The sequence below is a fragment of the Ambystoma mexicanum genome, chromosome 6p (genome assembly GCF_040938575.1).
Source record: "Ambystoma mexicanum isolate Mex_15411 chromosome 6p, UKY_AmexF1_1, whole genome shotgun sequence".
Classification (NCBI taxonomy): Eukaryota; Metazoa; Chordata; class Amphibia; order Caudata; family Ambystomatidae; genus Ambystoma; species Ambystoma mexicanum.
The window spans coordinates 576654099-576681253 of NC_090935.1; the positions used below are offsets into that span (position 1 = coordinate 576654099).

Consider the following 27155-nt stretch of genomic DNA (forward strand, 5'->3'; position numbering starts at 1 on the left):
CGAGGTTATGCTTAGTCTCAGATGTGAGTGAGATCAAGTGTCTACAATAAGTCCACACAGTGAAGCACACCATGATTTCACTTAGACGGGTAAATACAAAAATACTCTATTATAGGTCCAACACACACTAGAAACATGAATCGAGCAGGTAATATTATCACACAACTCTGTTATCAAACATATATACAGTCACCCTAGGTTTGTAGAAATGTATACAATTCACTTAAACACTTGAAAGGAAGGTAAGTAATGATGCAGTAAGGAAACCCAGTCCACCGGTTTAACACCCTAACTTGATAAGTCCAATCCCTATGTTGAATGGGGCTTTGTGTCCAAATGTCACAAAGTTCCTTCTCAGGAGAGGGGAAAGAGGTAGGAAAGGTTCTTGTGGTGTTGAAAAATGTTCTAGATGACTTCTCAAGAATATTGCAGATAATTAAGATGCTTTTCCTATCTTTTAGAACAACTTTTAGAACAAACGTTTAAAAAGCAAAGGAATGAAATAAACACATGCTTATTCTAAGGTTTATTATAGGGGAGACTGTAAGTATTGCGATTACTCGCCACCCTGACTCTTATTTTCCCAAGTGACTAGGCAGGTCGACCTGGAGGTAGGTTGTCTCGCCGTTGGATCCAGTAGAAGGTGCCAAGGAAGATTCTGGTCAGATCCAGGAGCTGAATGCAACCATTTCTGATGAAGAAATGCAGCAGGCACCGATGCAAACCTCTTCAGGACACTCTACTAGACGGAAGAAAGCTGGTCCTAGTGACAGTCACTGCACACAGGCAACAGTAGGCACCTCTCCAGTCTTGGTCAAACAAGTCCTTCCCGTGCAGAATCCCTTAATGCTGAGAAGCTGAAAAGCAGGAATGCGACTTGTGGCAAGAGCTGGCGACCACTAAGTTCCAGATGAAAACGCGGAACGACAATGCTTCTGGCGCAGTAGCCCAATCCAGATGTGGTTGGTCCACCAGGTGGTCGAGGGACGATTCCGAGGGCTCAGGACTGCAGGAACGCAAGATGACTTTCAGACTGGTTTGTCCTACCGGTGCAAGGGTGGAAGGACTGGAGAGGGTCTTCACATCAGGTAGTCCAGCAGGGCTTCACTGGGGCAATTAGAGGAAAGGTCTTCAGACCTCTTGAGGAGTCCTCAACAGGTCTTCAGTTGGCTGCACAGCTACACAGGATACTTGGCTCCAATGCAGATCTATTGGGATGGAAGGAGTCCTCTTCTGATCCCAAATCCTGGCTGGTAGCAAGTCCCAGCCCACCAATGGTATGGATCTGCACCACTCACTCAGCCAGCAGTGGTCTAATCGGGGACCACTGAGTTTCACTCATGCATGGACTCCAGACTCTCTGGCACCACAGTTGTGGAATGGGACCAGACATTCCCACCCACTTCCTGGGCCTATACACGCATGGCATGCACTGAAAAGGCAGGAAGACCAGAAAACAATATGGCAAAGGACAAGCAAAAAATCTCCTGGCACATCCATTTTAGGGTAATAGCCACGTTTAGTTGCCAGATGCGGTAAATGCAAATGTGCACACTAAAAGGAATGTAAAAATGTTAAAAATGTAATTGCTGGCACCAGCTAGTCTTTAGGCACATATAAAAGTAATCAGGACTCCCCAGTGTAAAAGTCTAGGGTGATGCAAAGTATCCCCATGCACTGCATTGTAAGATTCTATTTGCACTTTTAGAAAAGTTACCAAACAGGTAAAAATTAAAAGACAAAAGGGAAACATAGTCTGCCAGTACTGATCAGTTTCCCATGACAATGAGGAAACGGCCAGGGAAGTGAAGATGAAGGCTTCACTTCTCTGTAAAATGTCAGGAAAGGTAAAAAACAAAAGCAACACGTTTGGGGGACCATAGAATATGGAGGGGAAAGTTGCTTACAAGATGAATCTTTCCTAACAGCAGCTGACAGTCTGACATGGTTAGTTTGTAATAATTCTGTAATAAGCACAACATGTAAGTGGGTCCCAAACCTGGGATAACTGACTTATTCATAATACTTGCCTCTCCCTACAACTTGTTCCAGGGCTGTCCATTAGCCCGCTGGAGCCTTAGCCTCCCTTGTCAACGCCTGCCCTGCTGTGGGTGGCTGCCATAGGTTGCAAGTACAGATTAGAGTCTCGTCCTCGAGCGCAGCCCAGACTCCCTTCATGGCATGGTCCCGGTCTACACCCTCTATCCTGCTCTCAAACACCTGAGCATGTAGGTACTTGGGAAGTCATCTGAAGGGAGTGACCTGCTTGCCCCAGGCTGCCCCCATCAGTGCCTCACAGAAGCCTGCGTTTGTCTCCAAACCGTGGCTCCTCAGGCAGGTGTCCACCCACTCCTTTTCTTTCAACCGGGTATGTCCCACACAAGGTCCTGGGCATCCTCAGCTCTTCAACTTGCTGTGCTCCCTCTACAAGATGCCCCATCTGCTCATGTTCTGCCAGGCAAAGGGTACAGTGGGAACATCACATTTTTACTCTGGCTGTCTACTCCATGGCGGTGAGCATAACCTTCCAGAGCAACTGGGGCCTTCCGCAACGCTCTGCTCAGCCTCCTGCCACCATAAGGTTAGGTGCGCCACCAGGTGCTTCACCTCCTCCATTTCCATTCCTTCCACCAGGCTGCTCTGTCACAGGCACAGCCAGGCTAGTGCTGCCTTGTAAGGTTATAGTGCCCCTCCACCTTTCCTGTGTCCTGGGGTTGTCTGAGTGAAAAGCCTTCCCCACCCCCCTATGTTCAACAAACTTCCTTGATCTGTGCCTGTCAAACATCTTCCCTCCTTTACCCGCCTTTCATCCAATGGAGCCGCTAGCCAGGTAATTTTACCTCTAGCCACTTGGGGGATGATCATTCCATAATGGATGCCAATGTTCTGAGTCGCTCCTCTAGAAGAGGGCCTATGGATCAGTCCTGTTCACTATCCGTACAGCTTATGGTTCACATTCTGCAAGGAAAATAAGATGGGAACAATGTACTCCTGCATCTGAATACCAGTCAGTTGGTGTGTGTCTGTGCATTTATTGCTGTTTACTTAGTCCTAGCACTAGCCCTTGGTAATCCCTTGAATAGGAGGCTCATTTGAGCCAGTGGTTACGCTTGCATGCATTCCTCTTGCCTCCTTTGAACCATGTCCTTTTTGGAGGTAAGTGCTACCCTTGCCTTTTTTGCTCATTCTTATGGGGAAACTGACTAGTCTACAAGACTATCAGTACTGAAACACTTTCTCTTTGTGAATTGTATTTTTACAATTGCACACCTCACCTTACAGTGAAGTAAAGTTAGGATACTTAGTATCCTCATATCTGCTTATATGATCACTTTTCGGTTACTTTTACAATGTGCCTAAAACAAGCTGGAGGCATTTATCCTTTTTGATACATTTTACTCGTACACTTTTGCATTTAACACAAGTGGCTTTAAAAGGTGGCTAGCACCCTAAGATGGCTGTGCCACAAGGTTGGTTTGCTTGTTCTTTGGTCTTCTTCCTACGTCTCCGGTCAGGAAATGCCCTGTATGGAAATCCCTTTCTCGGAGAAAGCTGTAGCTTTTGGGGGTTAAGGGGTGATTTGTGCTTGTGCGCAAGAGAAGGGGGCTGGGACGGTCTAGTTCCAATCCACATTTCTGGTGCCTGAATGTCTGTTGCTGGGCAGGTGTGGTGGCCAGTGGCTATTCATGATTGGATAGTGACTGGCTGTTTGGTGCAGATCCTTACCATTAGTGGGCTTGCTCCCAGTCTGAATCTTGGATAAAAAGAGGGGTCATTCCTGGCAACTGTTCATCATGTCACTGTTGAAACCAAGACTTTGAAGAAGAGGAGCCCGGTGACGGCCCGATGGTGCCCCCTGCAGCTGATCAGCATCGACTTAGTGTTGTCCCGGCAAACTTCTGCTCCTCTGTCCTGATTTCCAGAAGGACTTTGTTACCACCGGTCCAGGAGTTCGAAACACCAACAAGTCTTGACCCCTGCTCAAGGTTTTATGCTTTGCACTTTGCAAGTCGCCTGCTCCTGCATTTCCTGTCTCACACCAAGGGAAGATTTGCTGGCTCTGCTCCTGCATTTGCTACTGGACTATTGCATGTTGCAGCCTGACCGTGGTGACCCATCTTTGTGACCCTGGAGTGTCCTATGGCCGTCTGTCCCGAAGAAGTATTCACCTTTCTGCGTTTGGGTGTTGTACATGCATGGTGGCACAGTAAAGGCAGACACAAGAGTTCAAGGGTGTTTATTAAACTGTATGTAGGTTGGAAAAAAGCCTAATCTACACCTAAATCTAAGATGGGAGCAAGCGTCGACCATAAAATGAAAAATAAGGCAGTCCTAGTGGCGTTGTCAAATACAAAGGGCCTATACTAAGAAACCTATTGCCAAACCTTAAAACGAATACAAAAAGGGGTGTAGGATGATTTTCAATAAAAGGAAAGAAGTGTTCACAAATAATATGTCAGGATGCGGTAGCTTGGGTCTCCCTTCCTTCTCCACGTTTTGTGCACGGGTTAAGGTGGGATTTTGGAGCACAGTACATCGTCTCGAGCTTCCCCAGCATGAGACAACAGTTCCACTTGCAGCTATCAGGGCCGACGATGGCCAAATCTCGTTTCTCCTGAATTTCTCTTGCCTTCGAGACCCTGACGTATTCAAGTAACAAGAAAACAAAAGTTCCTTCAACAAAACGAAAGTTTGTATCGTGGTTTCACTTAGGGTGAGGATTCTTCACCCATGGGTCCCCCCTCTTCCGGGCGCTGACCCCTCTTTACTTTCAGCCTCCCTCCACCGGGTTCACTATGGCTTTTCCTTCCTTCACAATTCTTAATGTCTTTTAGTTACTGTGGACATTACTTGGCCGGGTTCACTCCTTTCAACACACTGGTTCTTGGGACTTTAGACTTGCCCCCTTCTCGTAAGCATCACTCTTCCGGGTTCACTCTTGCCAAAGTCACATTCACATCTACTTTCAATGTTCACGGGCTTCATTTCCCTTGCTTTCGATATGGTTCTTAGGTCAAAGGATTTCGACTGTACAGGGATTTTGCTTGACCTCCTGTATCAACACCACTTTCACCTATGTTGGCAGCTTTCCTACGGCCTTCTGGTATCTGTAGTTTCACTCAGATAGGGATAGACCAGATTTTCTCAGAGCGCCAGCCATGTGGCACCGGTCCCCGTCTTCAGCTGGTCTCCCCTTTATAATTGTATAGTTCTTTGAACTTCTCCCACTTTGCAACTTTCATTCACCACAGCCCGGTTCTTATCGGTTCCTCTTTCGACTCACTGGCTGTGATGAACCGCTTGACGTTCCTCTTAACTGGAGTCAAGGCCGGTACCATCGAAGCAGGAGTCTCCCTCGCTCCTGCTTATCAGCGCCAATACGCTCGGTGCAGGACACTTGGGCCATTATCCTTGGTCTTACAATTTCCTATGCAAAGGTTTCGCAGGGTTTTGTTGAGAAGGGCAAGGTTGTGTCTCTCCTCATCAGCCTCTCGATATTTGCTTACCTTTCCCCTCCTCTTGAACTGCCGGGTCTGGATAGCTGTTTTGTGCGGTCTGCCTTGCTCGTATTGTGCTCTCTTGCTCCACCTTTATCCCTGTGGGGAAGGGAAAGGGCCGTCAGGTGTGTGTGATTCTGATCAATTGCCTGACTTTGCCTGACCCTTGCATTGGGACATGTCAGGTAAACCGCTCTGGTGTTAGTCTGTCCTCTGGTGTCGTGCAAAAGTGTTTGTGTCAGAAAGGGGGGGGGCAGTGTTTTTGAATGTCCTACGTGGTAGGATGGGGAAAAGGTGATGTAAGAAGGGGGATACCACGTCACACCCGTCGGTCTTCCACTCCCTGAGGACCCCCCCATCCTGGTGATCCTCCCTCACTGGTCCACTGCCAGGAACTGGATCCAATAACGATGGCCGTGTCCTGGCCACCTGGATGATGGATCCCTGGGAACTAGCTAGGGAGACACCTTCAGGTTTCTCACAGTGTGCTACTGAAAGCTGTCTGGAACCGATTCCCGAGTACTGAGACCGACAAACGAAATCCTGTGTTTTTTTTTTTTTTTGTTTTTTTTTGCTTTTTTTTTAACCCCTTTGCTTCCATAGTTACATTGGGAGTAAAGTCCTGACCCTAACTCACTTTGATCTGACCTCTGCAGTGGTGGAACCTGGGTTAAGGATCCCTCATTAAGCCTATCGTAGTGTTTTGGGATTGAATGGCGTCCTGATCTTCACTTTATCTAACTTTTTACGACGCTGCTTAATCATACCCACTGGCATTGAACATCCGTACACAAACCTACCTGCAGAGTGTTTACTTTAGAACTGGTGACATTTGGGCACAAGGGTCCAAACCTTAGGGTTGGACTTTATAGCGTGTTTCTTGTGATTATTCTGAAGTGCTTTCTATTTCTGTGCCTCTGAATACTTACCTGTGTGCACTGCCATTAAATCAAATGCTATTCTATTAAATCAAATGCTATTCTAATTCTCCTGATGAATATATGCATCTGTTTTTATAAGGGGTTTAGTGACAATATTTACCTATTTGTGATATTTTATCTGCTTGGCGTGTAATCTACATTTGAAACATGTTATACTTGCCTGTCTAACTGGAATTACTGGTGTTGCTCTTTCCATTTCATCCTTCCTTTCATACCTGTGCTCTTAACCACACTGAAACTATCCTCTTGCTCACCCTTGCTAGCATTCTCTCTCTCCACACACACTCTCTCTCTCCCACCTCATAAACTCTGTCCGGTTTCTCGTTTCTCCTCCCTTTTCTTGTGCTGTCCCTCTGACACTTACACTAGAACCCTTGCATGCATCCCTGTTACTGCTCTAGCACTTCCATTTGCTTGCTATCTCTTGTCCATCTTTTCTAGCAGCTTTGTGCAATCTGGGTCTGTCAAATCCTCTCGCATGTGCATCCGGTTTATAGTCATTCCATCGACAGACAAATCAGCTAATGCATTTTTTTTCTCCATTTATATTGTATGGGGGGGTCCCCCCCAACCCTATATTTATTTATTTAACCTTTAAAACCCATTTTTATTAAACTATACCCTTTACCATCTAAAAAATGCATTCTATTTTTTTAAATTTTTTTTATATGCTTTTTTTTTAGATGGTATGGCTGTCGATGCTTTGGTTGTCGATGCAATGACCGGATACCGTGCTAAATCCTCTATCACACCTTTGTTCTCGACCCCTTGCTACCAGTGCCTACAAATGCAAACTGTAATAGGAAATGCCAGAACTATTGACTTTGCCCGTGCTTGTTTATTAATGCAAAGGATAGAGTGTGCGTGTGCCTGTGCGTCCAAATACAAAAACATTTCAAGGTTTTATTGTTTGAACAAAAACGTACATTTGGTCAAGATGAAGCCACCAACTCTTGGTACCCTTACATTAATAATCGCATTTCTGCTTTGGGGTTTTTCATTAAACCTTGTTTACGTCATAATGTGAAACAGTGCTGATTAAAATGCTTGTTACTTAAAGGTATAAGACTAACACTGGCAAGTGTGCTGCCCCCATGATGTTGTAATGACTTCTCCATAGGCAAACATTACTGAAAATTGTCCAGCTTACCTTCCCTCCTACAATTAAGGGACGTCATAAGCAGCATTATGGCGCAATTCATATTTTCTCTTGATTTTTCAACTTGAACACATAGAATAATTTAAATTTGAACTCCCTCGTCTGCATTTGATTTGCTGGGTTCAGTGAGCTAGGTTGAAGTCTTTCTGGCTTCCCCTCAATTGAGTACATTTGCTATAGTTATTAATCACTATAAACATGGGGAAAACCTCTTTTTGACAGCTTTCACCAAATAATCTGACACCGTATATCCATGTTTAAAATCCATCCTTCTTTTGGTGAGATCAATACTAACATTTTTTAACCGTTTGTTTTCAGTACAAGAAGCTCTAAAGGCAATGGTGTTCCCATTCACACCCCCCACCCCTGCAGCACAGCAGTCCTCGGGCACAAGACCCCCAGGTGTTCAGAGTGCATCAACTGTCGTTAAAGTTCAAGGTATACCAGACACCTTAGACACAGTGAAAGCATTACCTCCAAAATATAGAAGGAAATCGCTGACAACAGAAGAGATGGAATATATCCAAGTGAGTTGGCCTAACTTCTTTATTGCAACACTATACATTATTACATTGTTAAAAATGGATGGAAACACCTGCTTCATCCCTAGTTACAAAGCCCTTCATCTAACAAAAGTTAAGGCTTTCTGTGAAAAATGTAAGCAAGTTACTTTTTACCTGTAAATAAAATGTAGGACCATTGCTACTTATGTCTGTAATGTGCCGGGATTTCAGGAGGTAACCATATTTTAGTTGAAAGGCCTCTGTGTATGTTGTTGCAGAAAATAAATTGGAAAAACAAATAGTAAAACAATATTGTGTCAACAAATAAACAATAGTGCCTGGTAGGTTTTTACCCCAATAACATTGCCCTTGAACATCTCAATACTTAACAGAAATCTAAAAGCCGACTTATTGTGCATGTTCTCAAAAATTCCATGCATTTCTATGCTCTGGGCCCAAAATGATAAGCCGCCCAAAATGGTTTATTCCTATTTCCCAGTGTCACTCTAGGTTTGCAGGATATGCAAAAATGTGCATAGCCCAGTCTCTGGATCTACAGTTCATTTTTCAACTGGAAAGGGGCATAATCCAGCACTTTGGGGAATGCTTCTGAAGGGCCACTAGAGAACCCTTCCAAAGATTTAGGTGTTTTTTCCATTCTTGAGAAGGTCATATTATAGAACTATGGGTTAAAACATATCACAGGAAGAAGCTGTAGAATAACATTTTTTTTTACCAACAAGGGAGCCACAGATCCAATAAGGCAGTCCAACAAATCCTGACTTCAGCTAGTAGCATTGCTGGATTCATGTTTGGATTTGATGGATTTTTATGCCCAAAAGGGCTGTCTCTGCTTTTGCTTCTATTTATTTATTTGTTTCTGAGACTTATGGATCTGCTTAGACTAACATGCTTTGCATAAGCCGACATCTAATGGTTGGTGCAGATATTACAGGACTTCGACGGGGCGTGTTTGTAATACTATACCTACTATGCGTCGAGGTTCTTTTTTTCCACCATTGTGTTGGTCGCATTTTGTAGAGTTCCAGTTTTGGAGTAACTGCTGGTCACCGTGCCTTTACATTTATATTACTTTTAATTATATTAATTCTTGAGTATACTGTCTTAGGCGATCATGCTTGATGCAACTTGCGGCTCTCGACAACGTCTTTGGAATGTGCAGTGATTCTGGAACCTCACCGACGGTCTGCTGCTCTTCAGGCTTCGGCCTACACAGTAAGGAGAGGATGGGGGACATTTACTACATTTTTAGAGAATGTCTCCATACGTTGCCCCCGTAATACATTTCGTCTCACTTTCCCCCAGTGCTAATAATGGAGTAGACACATTTTTAAATGTTGCCCGTCGTGCAATCGAAACATTTTCCTGGAAGGATACACATGGCTTGTGTAACCATTGTCTGCCTCTAGACCACCAGGAGACTAAATGTTGAGCGTGTAAACTCTTCAAACGGATAGGCGGTCAAAGCGCTGGCCAGCCTACGCAATGCAGGCTGAGGTATCGACAGAATACCCCACCGGCGCAGAGGAATCTGAGGCAAAGCAGAACAGTCCTGGCACCTGTAGTGATGCCGGGGAGGCATCTGATCGGGAAATGGAAGATTCTCGAGTGCCAGTCCCCAGGTTTGAATGGCAGGTGTCTCCGCACTGCTATGAAGGCTTCCTCTGATGACAAAGGCAAGCCTATAAAACACACGTTAGAATCTGGGGCAGCGCATGAGGCACTGACGCATACGAAACATTCTGTTGTACAGAAACGCACCTCTGCCTCACCATGCATTTTGAAGCACTTGTCAAAAGGTTTACAGAGCGGCGGTGGAACTAGTCTCCTCAGCTGACGACTCAGCATCTAGTAAAATCTCTGCGCCCAATGCTTCGCTTTCGACGCATGTCCCAAAGTCCAAACCTACGCTGAGCAAAAGTGATTCTGCGCCTAAAATACCTTCAGTCACCAAAACATCCACCATAGGCATTGAAACAGACTCTCGGCACCTGTTCAAACACCAAAGTCCAGATACACAGGGGCCACCACCCCTTTAGTGGATACACTAAAAAATAAGACAGACACAAGGAAATCAAGAGGAAGAGATGGTGTTTCCTCTCCAAGACACCCACCTCTGGTAGTGCTTGGACTAAGGATAGATTTGAGGTCACCCTTAAGAAGATGGCTTCCTTTATGGAGTTCCTGGAGCCCAATAAAGCAGAAGCATATAGTTCATCAAGAGGAGAACCACAATTTCTAAAATGCCTAGGTTGGAAACCACTGGTTCTTATGAAGAATCCATTATTGAGCTAGATGCAGATGAGGATGATGTTTTTGAGGATGATCATGGCACAGAACCTGAGGATTATGCAGTCCCATCTCCGGACGTCACAATTGATCCTAATTCATCCTCACCCATTGATGGATGATCAGTTGCTATAATAATGACCTCCTAAAGAAGGTGGTTGATTTCTTTTTAAAATCGAAACACATGAGTCTGAAGTAGATACTGACTTTGTTGATGACATCCTCAACGAAAAGAAACACATAGGTCATTATATCCCTTTGTAACAATCGGTTAAAAGACAGTTACTACTGTCCCTTTCTATTCAAGCACAAACCAGAGCTGTCAATCTATGTATAGTGAAACGCTGTAAGCCAGCACCCAAAGACACACTTTTTTAAATTAAGGATCAGTTAAAGCTGGATTCCCTGGTGGTAACTATCACCTGCAAAAGGGCTGGTACTCCCTTACCTACTTCAGATGCCCAAGCAGGTAAGGAAAGCATGAAAATATATGCTCTTTGGGAGGGTGGGGGATGTGGGGGGGTGGGGGGGTAGAGCCATCAGCTGCATTTCAGATGATTATCGCCTGTGGTCCAGATAAAAAATTGAGAGTAAAATACTCCCAAATCTTAAGTTTGGCGTACAATGATTTTTAGGGAGTACAAATCAAAGCCCAATTCGCCATGGTGGTATTTTATAAGCAAGTAAAAATGCCTTAACTGGAAAAAATGAAATTTTGTAATTATTTATTTGCGCCTAGTTATTTATGCACATTAAAAGAAGCCGGTTCACGTCTTGTTATCCGGCAGTAATAGTAGTTTCTTCCTGTGGTACCATGTGCACAACTGGTCCAAAGATATAAATGGAGCTGTGTAGGTGAACTCAGGCGGCACAATGTTTCTAGGTGCAGTTTCCCATTTTTTGTTGGGAGTATTTCTACTCCCTATTTTTATTTTTTGTGAGTATTTGCCTATTTGTAGGGAGTAAAAGTGGCTGATGCACCCCTTATCTGTAGGGCTGTGTATCGTTAATAATACCACCCTCTTGGCCAGTTTTAGTAGAGCCCAATGGGACCAGGTGCAAGACTAGGTTAGCAGAGTCCAGGAGCCTCTACGGAAGGCAAGCAGACAGAAAACTCCATTATACATAACACTCTGGATGCTGCAGGTACACCCGGCAGATTAGTTGCAGAGGGAACACTTCTAAAACACCACGCATGGCTCCGAAATTCGGGGTGCAAACCAGAGGCTCAGGCCACATTAATTAATATGCCAGTCGAGGATAATGTCCTGTTCGGCAAGGCATTTGATGATGCCCTCGAAACAGCCAAAGCATAACACAAGGAACTTAAAATCCTGGGGCAAAATACAAATAAACCCTTCCAGCAAAGACGGTTATATGGCAACTGCGATACCTTTTTATGACTGGGATACACAAGATCCTCAGCCCAGTTATCCTACACATCAGGGAAACGCTCCAGCTCTTGGTACTCTAATCAAGGGCAATTTCCCTCTTCTCACTCATCCTTTCAGAGACCAGTGCGTAGCGGGGGTAGAGGCCAAACAGCCAGAGGTTCAGCTACTCCAACCAAACAGTGACTCTCTGCTTCAGGTACCCTCCCACATCATACCGGTAGGGGGGTCGCATAACACTATTTGCCACGTATGGGACGGGATCACATCAAACAAGTGGGTATTGTCAACTGTGAAAGAGAGATACTGTCTGTAATTCGTACAACTACTGCACAATCATCCACAAAGATACAGGAAGATGTCTCTAGAACATCAACCGATTCTCCAATCAGAGATAGCTCTACTGCAAAAGGGAGCCATAGTGCTCATCCCTCCGTCGGAGATAAACCAGGGTATTTATTCTGTGTACTTCTTTGTTCCAAAGAAAGACCAGACAAAATGTCCAGTACTCGATCTAAGACCGACAAACGCATATCCCAAACCTCAGAAGTTAAGAATGACAACATAGCAGGAAGTTATTCCGTTGCTCAAAAGGGGAGACTACATGGCAACACTGGATATGAAAGATGCATACGTCAATATTTCAATGTTGCCAGTGCACAGGAAGTACCTAAGATTCAAAGTTTGGTCCACACACTACCAATTCAAAGTACTTCCTTTCGGGATTGCGTCAGCCCCTTGGGTCTTTACAAAGGTGCTAGCAGTAGTTGTTGGACACCTTCAGACTTTCAACCCCACTGTACCCAAATCTGGACGATTGGCTCATAACACGTGACGCGCCACAAATGTGTCAACAGCATACGCAGGAGACAATAGACCTTCTGCATCAACTAGGGTTTTCTATCAACAGAAAGTCAAGCTTGGTTCCCAGCTTGGTGAAACAATTTCTAGGGGCAATAATTCAAACAGAAGACACTTTAATCTTACCCTCCGAGAAGGCCCAAAACATTGTACTACAAATCTGATGTTATACAATTGTTTGGCAGATAACAGGCAGGCAGGTAATGCGCCCTCTTGGTATGATGGCATCATGCATGTTCATTGTGCCACATGCAAGGCTATACATGTGTCCAATACAGGGTTGGTTAGCGAAACAATGTCGCAGGCACAAGGGATTTGGGACGATCTAGTGGTGGTTTGGCAGACTGTGGTGTTTTGGCGCTTCAATGGTGGACAAAGGAGAACTTGTTGAAAAGGGAAAACCCTATGTGAACCCACCAACGCACGTCACAATCAAAACAGATGCATCACCTTTAGGTTGGGGAGCACAATGCCTCCGCCATACAGCGCGCGGCATGTGGACACAAACACTGGTAGGGAAACGCAATGTCCTAGAATTGCTAGCATTGTATAAGGCACTAAAAGCTTTCCAGCATCTTCTAGCTGGGAAGAATGTACTCCTTATTACAGACAGCACAATTACTATGTATAACATCAACAAACAATGGAGGACACTCTCTAAATCTCAAACTATCTCAGAAAATCTGGAAATGGATCCTCGAGAGAGAAATTTTCCTCATGTCACAAAATGATCCAGGGGAACACGACTGCCTAGCAGACGGACTAAGCAGGAACAGAGATCCACCCTCAGTACACGAGCAGGAACTACATCGATGGGGTATTCCAGACATAGATCTTTTTGCCACAAAAGAAGCAAAATGCCATGTTTGCTCCTCCATGTTCCCGCAGAAGGTGTACAAGTGGAACGCAGTGTGGATCAGTTGGTCAGGGATATTTGCATAAGCTTTTCCTCCAACGCCACTCTTGAACAGAGTAATTCACAAAATGCACCCGGAGCACTTGACAGTGATTCTAGTTGCTCCAGTGTGGGCATGTCAAACATTGTACTCCACCTACTCGGGATGTCCATTTGCCCACCAATGAAGCTAACCTACCCTTACAAAATGTCACAGAATCAAGGGGCAACCCTTCATCCACATCCTCAGACAACCAATTTAGCAGCTTGACTCCTGAGGTCATAGAGTTTGGCTACCTTAATTTACCTAGCAGATGCATGGAAATATTAAAAAGAAATGCACAAACACTAGACACTGTCACTTTAACAAATGGAAAAGATTTGTAGTATGGTGTACAAGGTAAAATGTAAGCCGAATTGACTGTTTACCATCTAACATGGTACACTATCTACTTCACTTGTTGAGCTCTGGTCTGGTCTTTAATTCCTTAAAAGTCCATTTAGCTGCACTTTCTCCATACACATCCGCACAGAGCAAGGTTTCCTGGTGGAGTATTCCAGTTGTGAAAGACATCATGGAAGGGGTCAAAAGGCTATGTCCCCCTATTGCAAATCCAACCCTGGGATGGGATTTAAACGTTGTTCTAATTGGTACCTCTTTTGAGCCTATGCCTGTAGGGTAAGTGAGCTCCAGGCATTGTCCATTAAATAGCTTTTCGTCACAATACAGCAAAACAAGTTAATTTCCAAATTCCATGTCAACCAATCCTTATACCTGCCAGCATTCATTCAGGGCACGCAAAACTCTGGAGCGAAAACCCTCCATACACAAGATGTTTAGGAGAGCTGTCCTGGACTACTTCAACAAAACAAAGCCAATCAGGAAAACGGACGACAGGTTCTTTATTTCCCTACCTGCTGGAAGTGAAGGATACCCTGTCTCAAAGACAGCCAGTTCTAGGTGGACGGTAAAATGCATACATCAGTGTTAGTTTATCCAACAAGGAACTACCATGTACACCTAGCGCACACACTACACATAGTACACATGCCACACTGGCCTTCATTGCAAATGTTCCTTTGGAGGCAATCTGTAGAGCAGCTACATGGAGTTCAGTTCCCACATTCACTCAACATTATTGTGTTGACAGACCAGCAAGGAGGGACTCAAGTGGGACAGGTGGTGTTAAGACATTTGTTTGCCTCGGTTCCCTCTAACAACCCACCTCCTTCTCCTGGTCCTTCTCCCTAGTCTGTGCAATGCATGAGATTCTAAGCAGATCCACAAGCCTCAGAAGACAAACATTACATACCCGTAGAATTATCTTTCTGATGCCTGCATATGCTTAGATTTGCATGCAGCCACCATTCCTCCCCTCGTTCCGAGTAAAAGGTACATGGACAACATAGACCTTCACATTTTTGATCCTTTTACTACACACGTCATGCAACCTCAGGTCAGAATTAAACTATCTGAGGACCTCGACGCTTGAGGGGCCATGGGCACTACACGTCACAGTAGGGGTAGTATTACAAACTCACCCTATGGACGTCCCTTTTCGATTTAGAAAACAAGTCATGTAATACTCTGCCACCACCCACTAGATGTCAGCTTATGCAAAGCATGTCCATCTAGTAGATGGAAGCATCAGAAAGACTATTACAGGTATGTAATGTTTGTTATATTATATACACACACCTTACCCCATGCAGAATTTAAACAGGGATGTGTGAGGAAGAGGGTACTAATTACTTTGAAATAAACCTCTTTTCCTATGCTTTAATCACCCCTTAATACTTTCACCAAGAGATCTTTTCACCTCCACTTTTTTTGCTGCAATATCACCTGTAATCCTTTGTTAGGCAAGATTGTATGCAGTACCCTTAGGGTGCACTACAACAACCCTGACCTCCTGGCAATAGGAACCCAACCTTTGGTATAAGCTTGTACTACACAGGTTGGTAGCGTGTTGAACAGTCAGGCTTATCTCATGAGGGGTCAATGTGCGCTGTAGGGGAGTTACACAGAGATTCACAGTAACTATTATTCAAATAAACACTTAAACACAAGGTTTCTTGAATAAACAATTTTTAATGTATTCATCAGTCAGTTAGAATAAGCCTTCTTCAGAAGGGTGCAATATAAAAGCAACACACAAATACACTTCAAAACTACACACTCTTAGTTTCTAAATCAGTAAAGACCCTTTTGGGATTATCCACAGTTACAACCTACACCCTCAGGTGACTTCAATAGCTAGGGTGCTGGGGACATTAATATCTTACTGTTTGCATTTAGAATAATCTTAGAACTGGTCAAAGCAAAAGGTTATTAGAACAAACAAGAGACCACAAATATTCTTAAGCAGGCAAATACTTTTGGATCCCCTAAGCAGAGTCATTCAGTATAACAGGTTAAGCCAAAGCCAATGGGCAAAAGTCTTATATGGGCTGAAGCACTTCTGGTAGGTAAGTAGAAAAGTATTTTCAAGAGGAAGTGGAATCGTTGAAACGCCTTGTCCTAACATGCCCAAAAACACGGCTAAACAGAGACACATTCCTTTTACCTTGTATACAAGGGGCGAGCACGCTAGATGAAGAGGCAGTATGGAACCGGTTAATATCGGGAGAGACGACGAGATGGACCATCGTAATGGTGAAACTGATAGAACTGGCCTTCGAAATGATTGCAAATAAAGCCACAATCATACCTGGTTGAGAAGGGGTCGCGACAACACCATACACCATGGGATCATCGCAAAACATTCTTCCGCTACTCAAGTCACAGAAAAGAAGTGACACAACTTGGAGCCATAAGGATAGGAGGCTCTTTTTAGCTGAGAAATCTTCTTTCCACGATCACAGCATGAACGCGCTGAGGCTCATCTGTAGAAGGAGAAATAGCTCTTGTAAAAATCGTTAAAATCTTTTCGATTAAATTCAAGTAAAAATAAAAAATGTATTTGCACAATGTTTTAGAAGTCTTTGAAGAAAAGAAGAATCAAATATAGGGCCACAAGCTGATTAGACTTGTGAGTAGTAGAAGATGCAAGCAACTCTACAATGAGAGGTAAGTTCTCTCAGACTTTACAGTACGTACCTTTTGTATTGAAGAAAAAGTGCAGCAGATGACTCCTGTTCCTGTGCAGCTCTGCAGATCTCACTGTTCCTGGACCGCAGTCGTGGGAACAAGAGTGAGGACTTCTGGGGACTCCTGCTCTGCAATGGGACGGTCACCGCTCTCAACCGGCAATCTTTCAAACAAGTGGCACTTCAGTGTTTCAACTTCTCGGGACTACCGCAAATAGCAACACCACCGTTTCTGGCTGTCGAGATGGACTTTCCTTGCTTCTGGGGTCCCGCACTCTGTTGAGGGGCTCAGGCTCGGTTTCCAGCAGCAACTCTGTGGAAATGCAACCAGCTCCGAGCAAATGTCCAGGTGGCTTACTTTGAAGTTGATTGGTCCCACCAACTCAAGGGGAGAAGTCATCCTTGCAGGGGCTTTTCTGTCGATACGAATTTGGAGTTTCAGCACAGCAGCAGGGCTTCACCGGGCAAACCAACGGTCCAGGAATTGCAGCAGGCGTCCTCTTCCTTCACGTTCTTCTTCGGTTCCTCATCCAGTGGTCGACTCTGCCTTCCAAGCAAACAGCCTTGCCTTTTATTCAGTTCTCTCCCATTCATTCCATCCTGGCTGTCAGTCACCCAGCATGGTGGCTGTCCTTGCCGGACAGTCAGCCGGCTAATCCTCAGAGTGCATTTTGGTCTCCTACGAGACCAAGCACAGGGAGTTTCGGGCACCTCCTCACTTCCTGCCCACCCCAGACACTCTGGATGCAGCAGGGGGCTTCACGCATGAATCCCACCAAAGGCAAAGCAAACCAAGGGACCAAACCTGGTTTGGCACGCAGAGTAAATCTCAAGAAGGACCTTTCCATAAAGAAATGGCGCAAAAAGAATACCGCAGCCATTCTGACAAAAATTGCACCCCCCTGGTGCTTTACTGCAGCTGCGAACGCAGCCCGCGGTAAACGCACACCACAGTAGTTAAAAGTAAACCACTGCCACCAGCCACTCAGTGAGGAAAGGGTAACATAAAAAATGTTACACAAGAAGCTAGACAAAGGGGATACTAAGTAACCCCTCCAGCACCCTATTATAAAATAGTTTGTGCTGGGTCTAGAAAGTTGCAAATGTAAGTAAAGTCAATTTCACTTCACTGCTCTTGGAAACAGTAGTTTATCCAAGAGAAGGTATTTAAACCTTTGGGAAACCTGAAAGACTTCCCTGTGTCACTGCACTGAAGGTGCTGTGTGACACTATGTAAAAGATGATACCTATGGAGTTTGTCAGACTCCACAACCAAAAGAAACAGTGTTCAAAATCACATTAAAAATACATCGGAGAGTGGTAAAAAGGGTCTCACTCCCTCCAGGTTAAAAAAAATCAAGTCCTCAAAATCCTTCAAGGTTGCTTGGGGTCTCTTAGGTGGAGGGAATTGGCACATTTCGGAATATTCTTCCCAAAATCCTTCCTTCCCTCCATATCCTATTTATTTGTTAATTGCAGAAGTCTGTAGGTCTTTGCCATTCTCTCAATTCTAATTGTATTTACTTTATAATAGAAATCGGTCTGTGTACCCCGTGGTGGCGGCTTACCTACATTTATTGGAACTTTTGTTTTTATGGGGAGCCAGTCCCCCATGTCCACTGCTATCCCCAACCCTCTAAACATTATTTTATTTTCCCATATCCTGTCAACCTCTAAATATGCAGTGAAATGGCCATAATGAGTTGGAAAGATATCGCTATACATATATTGCAATTCACCTGTGACGCAGTCTCTTGGTCTCCATTGGCCATGAGCGTCCCTCTGCTCACGTTTCCCTCAGTGTTTTGAGGGTTTCTGGGGCTATAAGTGTCCCAGTGTTAGGGTGGTTACATGCCAATTGCAGTATCTTGTTGGCAGTAAGTGGCAGATAGAATGTGGTTTGTGGTCGTGGTGCAATATATTTCAGTGTCTAGCAGTACTGGAATGTTCATGGGCACATGGTAGTTGCATGCTTAATCTGAGAAAATATGGAATGTCGCTGGGGGTTTACATATATAAGCACTTAGGGTGGCTCAGTGAGCAGACCCATTCAGCACATTTCAGAATTTCTGTAACCTTTTAACAAAAAACAATTTTCTATTTTCTTTAAACACTCACTCTTGTATAGTCCGAATTTCCCTACCTACCATCTCCAGAATTCCTCCTCTGCCATCATTGTTGTCTATTAACCTACAATCTCCTGTGTATCTAGAGCCGCCTACCAACCAGAATTTTTGTGGCATTTACCTGTCGAGTTTAGGACAGGCCTCTGCAATTGCTTTTTTCTTTTATAGGTCATAGAAGATCCTGTTAGACTTGTAGGTTGGAAACCAGGACAACACCTACCAGTCCATCCTCTTTCAATTCAGCTTGGGGCCAACTGACATTTATAGAACCTTGCATGCATCACCCCCTCAACACTCTGCATGATCACTCATTCACCAACTCATTCACCAACTATCTTGTGTGCAGGCTCAGTAGAACACAACCCACATAACACTCCTCCCTCCTTATCACATTATAAAAAAAGGTTGACACAGCACACCTCATACATACACATCTCTTACAAGCCAAGTATACACATGACTAAGAACAAGAGAAAACCATGAAGGAAGCACTCTGATGACACAATACCCGTGCACCAGGTACTATTCTGGAAAGTCATTCACAATGCAAGCCTCGTGACTTTTGGGAAAGATGGTGGGCAAAATACCCCAAATCCATTGAGCTCAACCGTAAATGTATGCAGCAATTCATAAAGGGGATTATGCATATATATATATTTCTGATGTTTGTTAATCTGCTTAGAATCGCATGCTGTGCATAGGTCCGACATCCAGTGGTCACTGCGGAGTATTGCATTTTGTTTTTCGTAGTCGAAAAGGGGACGTCGACAAGGCGTGTCTGTAACACTATCCCTATAGTGACGTGCGTTGTACCCACAATCCCTCACGCGTCGAGGTCCCTCAGATTGTTTTTTTCCGCCCAGTTTCTGGTCGCCTTTCGCGGAGCTCCTAGAGAGACATTGCTATACTTACCACGGACCTCGGTCCTTTGTCATAACTTAATATACTGGTAACGATCCCTCCCCCTCGACGTTAGCTGTGAAGCTGTTTCTCCGCCGAACTATTTTCGACGGAGAGGAAGAGCGGAGGAGATCCTTCGGCGCTGCCGAACACGTGGCCTGGCCTCGACGGCCAACTTACAGTAGGGAGAGCGGGGGTTAGAACTTTGTCTCTTCTCTTTGAGAATGTCTTTCTTTCTCCCTTTTCTTTCCCTTGGGGTTGTTATCGCCAGCTATTATTGCCTCGGCTATGGAGAGGACACCATTTAAGTTTTGCCCACGCTGCAGGGGCAAATATACTTGGAAAGATAAGCACAAGCTCTGTAATCGTTGCTTACCCCTCGATCACGTAGAGAACAGCTGTGCAGCCTGCAAGCTCTTAAAACCCAGGACTCTTAAAGAACGTAGGGTTAAGAGGTGGGCGGACTACGCGATGTCGAAGTCAGTTTCCTCACCCGCTGCCGCTGTTACTGAAAGTGACGAGGAGTGCGATAACTCGACGTCCGTTACGGAAGTCATGAACCCCCAGAAGGAGCGCTCACGCTCCTCGTCGTCCGTCCCCGGCCCCGACGGGCTCGGCTCACGCCCTGCTTATGGGGATGAACACCCCGGCGACAAGGACGCACACAAACCCCATAAGGCTAAACACACTACCCACGGCTCTTCTTCGTCGAGAACGAAGGATCCATCAGCGCCGAAGGGGACGCAGGGCACTCCGGCGTCTACCGCAGACCGTAAAGGTCACAAGCCCCACCCGCAAACGCAGCCGCGACCAGCGATTGGGCTTCCATCTAACACGGGCGCTACCCCAAAAACATCCGACGCAACGCTCCATAGAGCGACCGTCGAGGTACAACGCGCAACGCACACAACGTCGACACCAAAGCCCTCGACGGACAAAATCGTGGCCGAGAGCCTAGCGAGAATTGTCGCCGAAGACGAACGTACGCGGACGACAAAACAAACGTCGAATACCGCGTCGAAAAAACACAAAAGTAGCCAGGATCTGCCCCTTTCTCCAAAGGACGCTTCCGAACTACCTGAAGGCTTTTCAGAAGGAGACGGGAACCTCTCGTCGACGTTGTGGGAGCGTTCGAAACGATTCGAAGGCGAAAACACTAATTTCCCCCCTCTAGACTATTCAGGGGTACCCCATGAGACCCTTGAAAGACTCCATTCTTGCATGGAGAAAATGGAAAGGTTTCTAGGAAACCAAGACCCACCCACTCACAAAAGACAAAGAGAATGGCCACAGGATGACCCTAGAGTCAAGATTCCTAGGCTGGTTGACCTCACTGAGGAGGAGCAATACCTCCAAGAAGATGAGGAGTGTTTGGGTGGAGAAGAAGAGGTAGAACTTGAGGAAGAGGGGTTCGAAGAAGATCCTTACACCACTCCTACAGGGTTTGAAGAGGATACAGCTACCTCGCAGCCCTGGCATTCACCGTCAGTGCAGCCTTGGCAATCCCCATCAGTACAGTCAGACCCTGATGCCTTTCTCCCTTCTCCTCTCAAGGATTCACATGGGAACTCCTCTCCCATAGATGACCAACCTTCCCTCAATGCACTATTGCGCAAGGCAGCAGCGCATTTTGAGATTGATACAGGGGAAACTCTTCCAGACATTGACTTTGTAGAAAAAGTCATCAAAGAAAAAGCCCCTGTTAGCCAATCTATTCCACTCCTGGCTTCTATTAAAAGAAGAATTTCTCCTTCCCTTACTAACCCAGCTTTAGTAAGAGGGGTCAACCCTAGAATAGAAAAGCTCTTCAGCCCTTCATCCTCTGACCCTTTATACATCAGAGGACACTCTATTCCGGACTCCCTTGTGGTTACCAACACAAGAAAAAGAGCAGGGGTGCCACTATCCACTAGTGAAGCACCTCCAGACAAAGAAGGCAAAAAACTCTACGCACTGGGGAAGAGAATCACGACCTCCGCCGCCTTCTCTACTAGAATTGCTAATAACAACTCACTTTTAGCTAGCTACGCAGATGCACAGTGGAACAAGCTGCGCAGCGAAGCAGAGGAAGCACCTGAACCTCTGCGTTCTCGCCTGCTAGCTATAATATCAGAGGGCACACTGGTAAACCAGGGCATCGTTAAAAACTCCCTAGATGCCGCTGAGACGGCTGGCCGCTCCCTAGTGCAGGGAATACTTCTCAAGCGCCACGTTTGGCTACGCAATTCAGGTTTTAAGCCCGAAACCCAAGCCTCCCTCATAAATAAACCCATTGAACAGACGCATCTGTTTGGAAAAGCAGTAGATGAGGCCCTAGAACATGCTAAAAAAGAGTTTGATACCATCAAGACTCTTGATCAAATTTCTAGGCCCCCTAACAGGCGAGGCTATGGTAATAAACGCTCCTTTCGTGGCCAAAGACAGCAGCAGAACCAACAACAATAATATTACTCTGGCTCCAACTGGCCCACCAACCAGGGTAACACCCAGTTCAGTCAAAGAGGCCAACGCCGTGGCAAAGGAAGAGGTCGTGGCTCCAGCCCCAGAGGTTCCACGCCCAATACCAGCAAATGACCCGAAAATTCGGGTCCCCTCCCATGCATCACCGGTCGGGGGCCGGCTAACATCGTTCCTTTCAGCATGGGAGGGAATCACGTCAGACCGTTGGGTATTATCCACCATAGCCCACGGATACTGCATCGAGTTCAACGGTTCCCCGAAGTACAAACCCCCACGGAACCGGCGAATGACACCGCAACACCTCTCCATTCTTCTTCAAGAGGTGGAAGAACTACTGAAGAAAGAAGCTATAGAGCCCGTCCCCCTATCACAGGTAACAGAAGGTATTTATTCAGTGTACTTCCTTGTACCCAAAAAGGACTTAACCATGCGCCCTGTATTAGATCTGCGCCCAGCGAACATTTTTGTCAAACCCCAAAAGTTTCGTATGGTGACCTTACAGGAGGTAATCCCACTGTTATCACAAGGGGATTACATGACAACACTGGACATGAAAGATGCATACTTTCATATTTTAATGTTGACATCGCACAGAAAATACCTCAGGTTCAAAATAGAGGACAAACACTACCAGTTCAGAGTACTACCCTTCGGGATAGCATCTACACCAAGGGTATTCACGAAAGTACTGGCAGTGGCAGCAGCCCACCTGCGCAGATTATCCATCCCGGTATACCCTTACCTCGACGACTGGCTCATAACAGGAGATTCTTACGAAACATGCTTCTCCAATACCCAAAAGACCGTAGACCTTTTGTCCCAACTGGGCTTCTCCATCAACGAAAAGAAGTCCAGCTTAGACCCCAGCCAAACCAAACAATTCCTAGGGGCTCTAATTCGAACAAGGGACGGCCTCGTATTCCCCTCCAACGAGAGGGTCCAAAACATGCTGTTTCAAATTCCCCATTATGTAGCAGGCCGAGAGGTGACGGTACGCAAAGCAATGCGCTTGCTAGGGATGATGGCGTCATGTATTTATTTGGTACCTCACGTGCGCCTGCGCATGCGCCCAATGCAAGAGTGGCTCTACAGCCAGTGGTGTCAGGCCAGCGGACAATGGGACGATCTAGTGGTGGTCTCGCAGGCCTTGGTTCTCTCGCTACGGTGGTGGACAAAAGAAAACCTGTTATTAGGGAAAACTTTTGCCACACCCGCAGTGGAAGCCACTCTAACCACAGACGCATCCCTTACAGGATGGGGGGCTCACCTATCCCATCAAACGGCACACGGAGTGTGGACTCCGAGTTTAGCATCCAAGCATATAAACCTGCTGGAACTACTAGCGGTGTTCAAAGCACTGAAAGCCTTTCAGGAACACTTACAAGGAAAGACAGTGATGGTCCTCACAGACAGCACCACAGCCATGTACTACCTCAACAAGCAAGGGGGCACTCACTCTCCAGGACTGTCCAGGCTGTCCCAGAATATATGGAAGTGGGCTCTCAAACACAACATGTTCCTACTAGCACAACATGTACCAGGGGAACTCAATCTGCTAGCAGACAAACTCAGCAGAGACTTCCCCCTGCCCGAAGAGTACGAATGGCAATTGCACGAAGACATCGTCTTAGACATCTTCACGCAATGGGGATTCCCGGATATAGACCTGTTCGCAACCCTGGAGAACTCACAATGCCAAAGTTACGCCTCCAGGTACCCCCAGAACCAGTCCAAGGGGAACGGTCTGTCGATTCAATGGTCAGGGAAATTTGTTTACGCCTTTCCCCCGACTCCCCTTCTCAACAAAGTGGTGCACAAGATGCACCAGGAGCAGGTTACCATGATACTAGTGGCCCCAATGTGGGCCCGGCAGCCATGGTTCGCTCACTTGATGGAGATGTCCCTATCTCCCCCAGTGAAACTTCCCTGCCCGTACAACATGCTGTCACAAGACAAGGGCAGGACACTGCATCCATGCCCTCAGACCATGAACTTAGCAGCCTGGCTCCTGAGATCATAGAATTTGGACATTTACAACTCCCACAGAGATGTATGGACTTGACCCATTTACTGGACTCAGGTTTAGTGTTCAATTCCATTAAAGTCCACCTAGCGGCACTTTCTGCATACACCACTTCCCAACTTAAAGTGTCGTGGTGGAAGATACCAGTTATCAAAGCCTTCATGGAGGGGGTAAAGAGGATACACCCTCCGATAGCTAACCCAGCTCCCGGATGGGACTTAAATGTGGTACTTTCCAGACTCATGGGCCCTCCCTTCGAACCCATGCACAAGGCAACTCTTAAAGATATCACCCTTAAGACTGCTTTCCTAATAGCTATCACCTCCATTAGGAGGGTAAGTGAACTACAGGCTCTTTCTGTACTAGACCCCTTCGTAACAGTTTACAAGAATAAAGTGGTTCTACGCACACACCCAAGGTTTGCACCTAAATTCATCTCGAAATTTCATGTAAACCAAACTATAGAACTACCAACGTTCTTTCAAAACCCTTCCAGCTCGGGAGAAAAAAGTCTGCATACACTAGATGTACGCAGAGCTGTCATGTTCTACATGGAAAGAACCAGACCACTGAGAAAGACTAATCAGTTCTTTGTCTCGGTGGCAGCAGGAAGAGAAGGAGATGCGGTCTCAAAATCCACTATATCTAGATGGATTGTTCAATGCATCACTCTCTGTTACACTCTTGCTAAGAGAGAACTACCCTTCAAGCCAAGAGCACATTCCACTCGAGGCACTGGGGCTTCCATAGCATTCATTGCAAATGTTCCCCTTGAGTCCATCTGCAAAGCGGCTACCTGGAGTTCTGTGCACACCTTTACAAAACACTACTGTCTAGATGCACACTCTAGATCTGACTCCCAGGTGGGACAGGCAGTATTAAGACATCTTTTCTCTACTGTTCCTTCTCATAACCCACCGCCAACTCCGGGTACTGCTCGCTAGTCTATGCACAGCATGTGATTCTAAGCAGATTAACAAACATCAGAAGACAATGCATTACTTACCGTAAAAGCATTTCTGATGGTTGTATCTGCTTAGATTCACATGCGCCCACCCTTCCTCCCCGCTCGGATGGAAGGAACATAGACTTCCTTTATATCTCTCTTTTCTGTACTCACTCACGTCTATAAGGCTCCCTCAGGGCAGAAAAATACAAACAGAGGGACCTCGACGCGTGAGGGATTGTGGGTACAACGCACGTCACTATAGGGATAGTGTTACAGACACGCCTTGTCGACGTCCCCTTTTCGACTACGAAAAACAAAATGCAATACTCCGCAGTGACCACTGGATGTCGGACCTATGCACAGCATGTGAATCTAAGCAGATACAACCATCAGAAATGCTTTTACGGTAAGTAATGCATTGTCATATATATATATATATATATATATATATATATATATTTCTGATGTTTGTTAATCTGCTTAGAATCACATGCTGTGCATAGGTCCGACATCCAGTGGTCACTGCGGAGTATTGCATTTTGTTTTTCGTAGTCGAAAAGGGGACGTCGACAAGGCGTGTCTGTAACACTATCCCTATAGTGATGTGCGTTGTACCCACAATCCCTCACGCGTCGAGGTCCCTCAGATTGTTTTTTTCCGCCCAGCTTATGGTCGCCTTACGCGGTGCTCCTAGAGAGACATTGCTAAACAAGTACTACGGACCTCGGTCCTTAATATATATACTTACTGTTAAAAGATCCCTCCCCTCTACGTTAGCTGTGAAGCTGTTTCTCCGCCGAGCAAGTTTTCGACGGAGAGGAAGAGACGGAGGAGATCCTTCGGCGCTGCCGAACACGTGGCCAGGCCTCGCCGGCCAACATACAGTAGGGAGAGTGGGGGTTCGAACTTTTCTCTTCTCGTCGAGAATGTCTTTCTTTCTCCCCTATCTTTCCCTTGGGGTTGTTATCACCAGTTTTTATTGCCTCAGCTATGGAGAGGACACCTTTTAAGTTTTGCCCACGCTGTAGGGGCAAATACACTTGGAAGGATAAACACAAGCTCTGTAATCGTTGCTTGCCCCTCGATCATAAAGAGGACAGCTGCGCGGCCTGTAAGCTCTTAAAGCCAAGAACCCTTAAAGAACGGAAAGTTAAGAGGTGGGCGGACTACGCTATGTCGAAGTCAGTTTCCTCACCCGCCGCCGCTGTTACAGAAAGTGACGAGGAGGGTGATAACTCGACGTCCGTTATGGAAGTCATTAACCCCCAGAAGGAGCGCTCGCGCTCCTCGACGTCCGTCCCCGACGGGCTCGGCTCACGCCCTGCTTATGGGGATGAACACCCCGGCGACAAGGACGCACACAGACCCCATAGGCCTAAGCACACAACCCACGGCTCTTCTTCGTCGAGGACGAAGGATCCACCAGCGCCGAAGGGGACGCAGGGCACTCCGGCGTCGACGTTAGACCGTAAGGGTCTCAAGCCCCACCCGCAAACGCAGCCGCGACCAGCGATTGGGCTTTCATCTAACAAGGGCGCTACCTCAAAGACACCCGACGTAACGCTCCATAGAGCGGCCGTCGAGAAACAGCGCGTAACGCAGACAACGCCGACTCCAGAACCCTCTACCGACGAACTCGTCGTCGAGAGCCTGGCGAGAATTGTTTCCGAGGACAAACGCAAGCGGACGACGAAACGGACGTCGAATACCGCACCCAAGGAAATAGAAACGCTGAAAAAGCCCAAGAGTAGCCAGGAACTGCCCCATTCATCTAAAGGCACTTCTGAACTACCGGAGGGCTTTTCTGAGGGCGACGGAAACCTTTCGTCGACGTTGTGGGAGCGTTCAAAGCGTTTTGAAGGTGACAACACTGATTTCCCCCCTCTAGACTATTCAGGGGTTCCCCATGAGACCATTTAAAGACTCCATTCTTGTATGGAAAAGATGGAGAGGTTTTTGGGTAGCCAAAACCCACCCACACCCAAAAGACCAAGGGAATGGACCCAGGATGACCCTACGGTCAAGATTCCTAGGCTGTTTCCCCCTTCT

General features: G+C 46.1%; 1 protein-coding gene across 1 annotated transcript in view; it reads left to right on the forward strand.

Moving 5' to 3' along the window:
- Positions 1-27155, forward strand: part of KGD4 (alpha-ketoglutarate dehydrogenase subunit 4) — a 162599-nt gene that overhangs the window by 69190 nt on the left and 66254 nt on the right. Inside the window, exon 3 of the mRNA XM_069627396.1 lies at positions 7917-8125. Coding sequence (XP_069483497.1) covers positions 7917-8125 — 209 coding nt within the window. The remainder of the gene's footprint in view (positions 1-7916; positions 8126-27155) is intronic.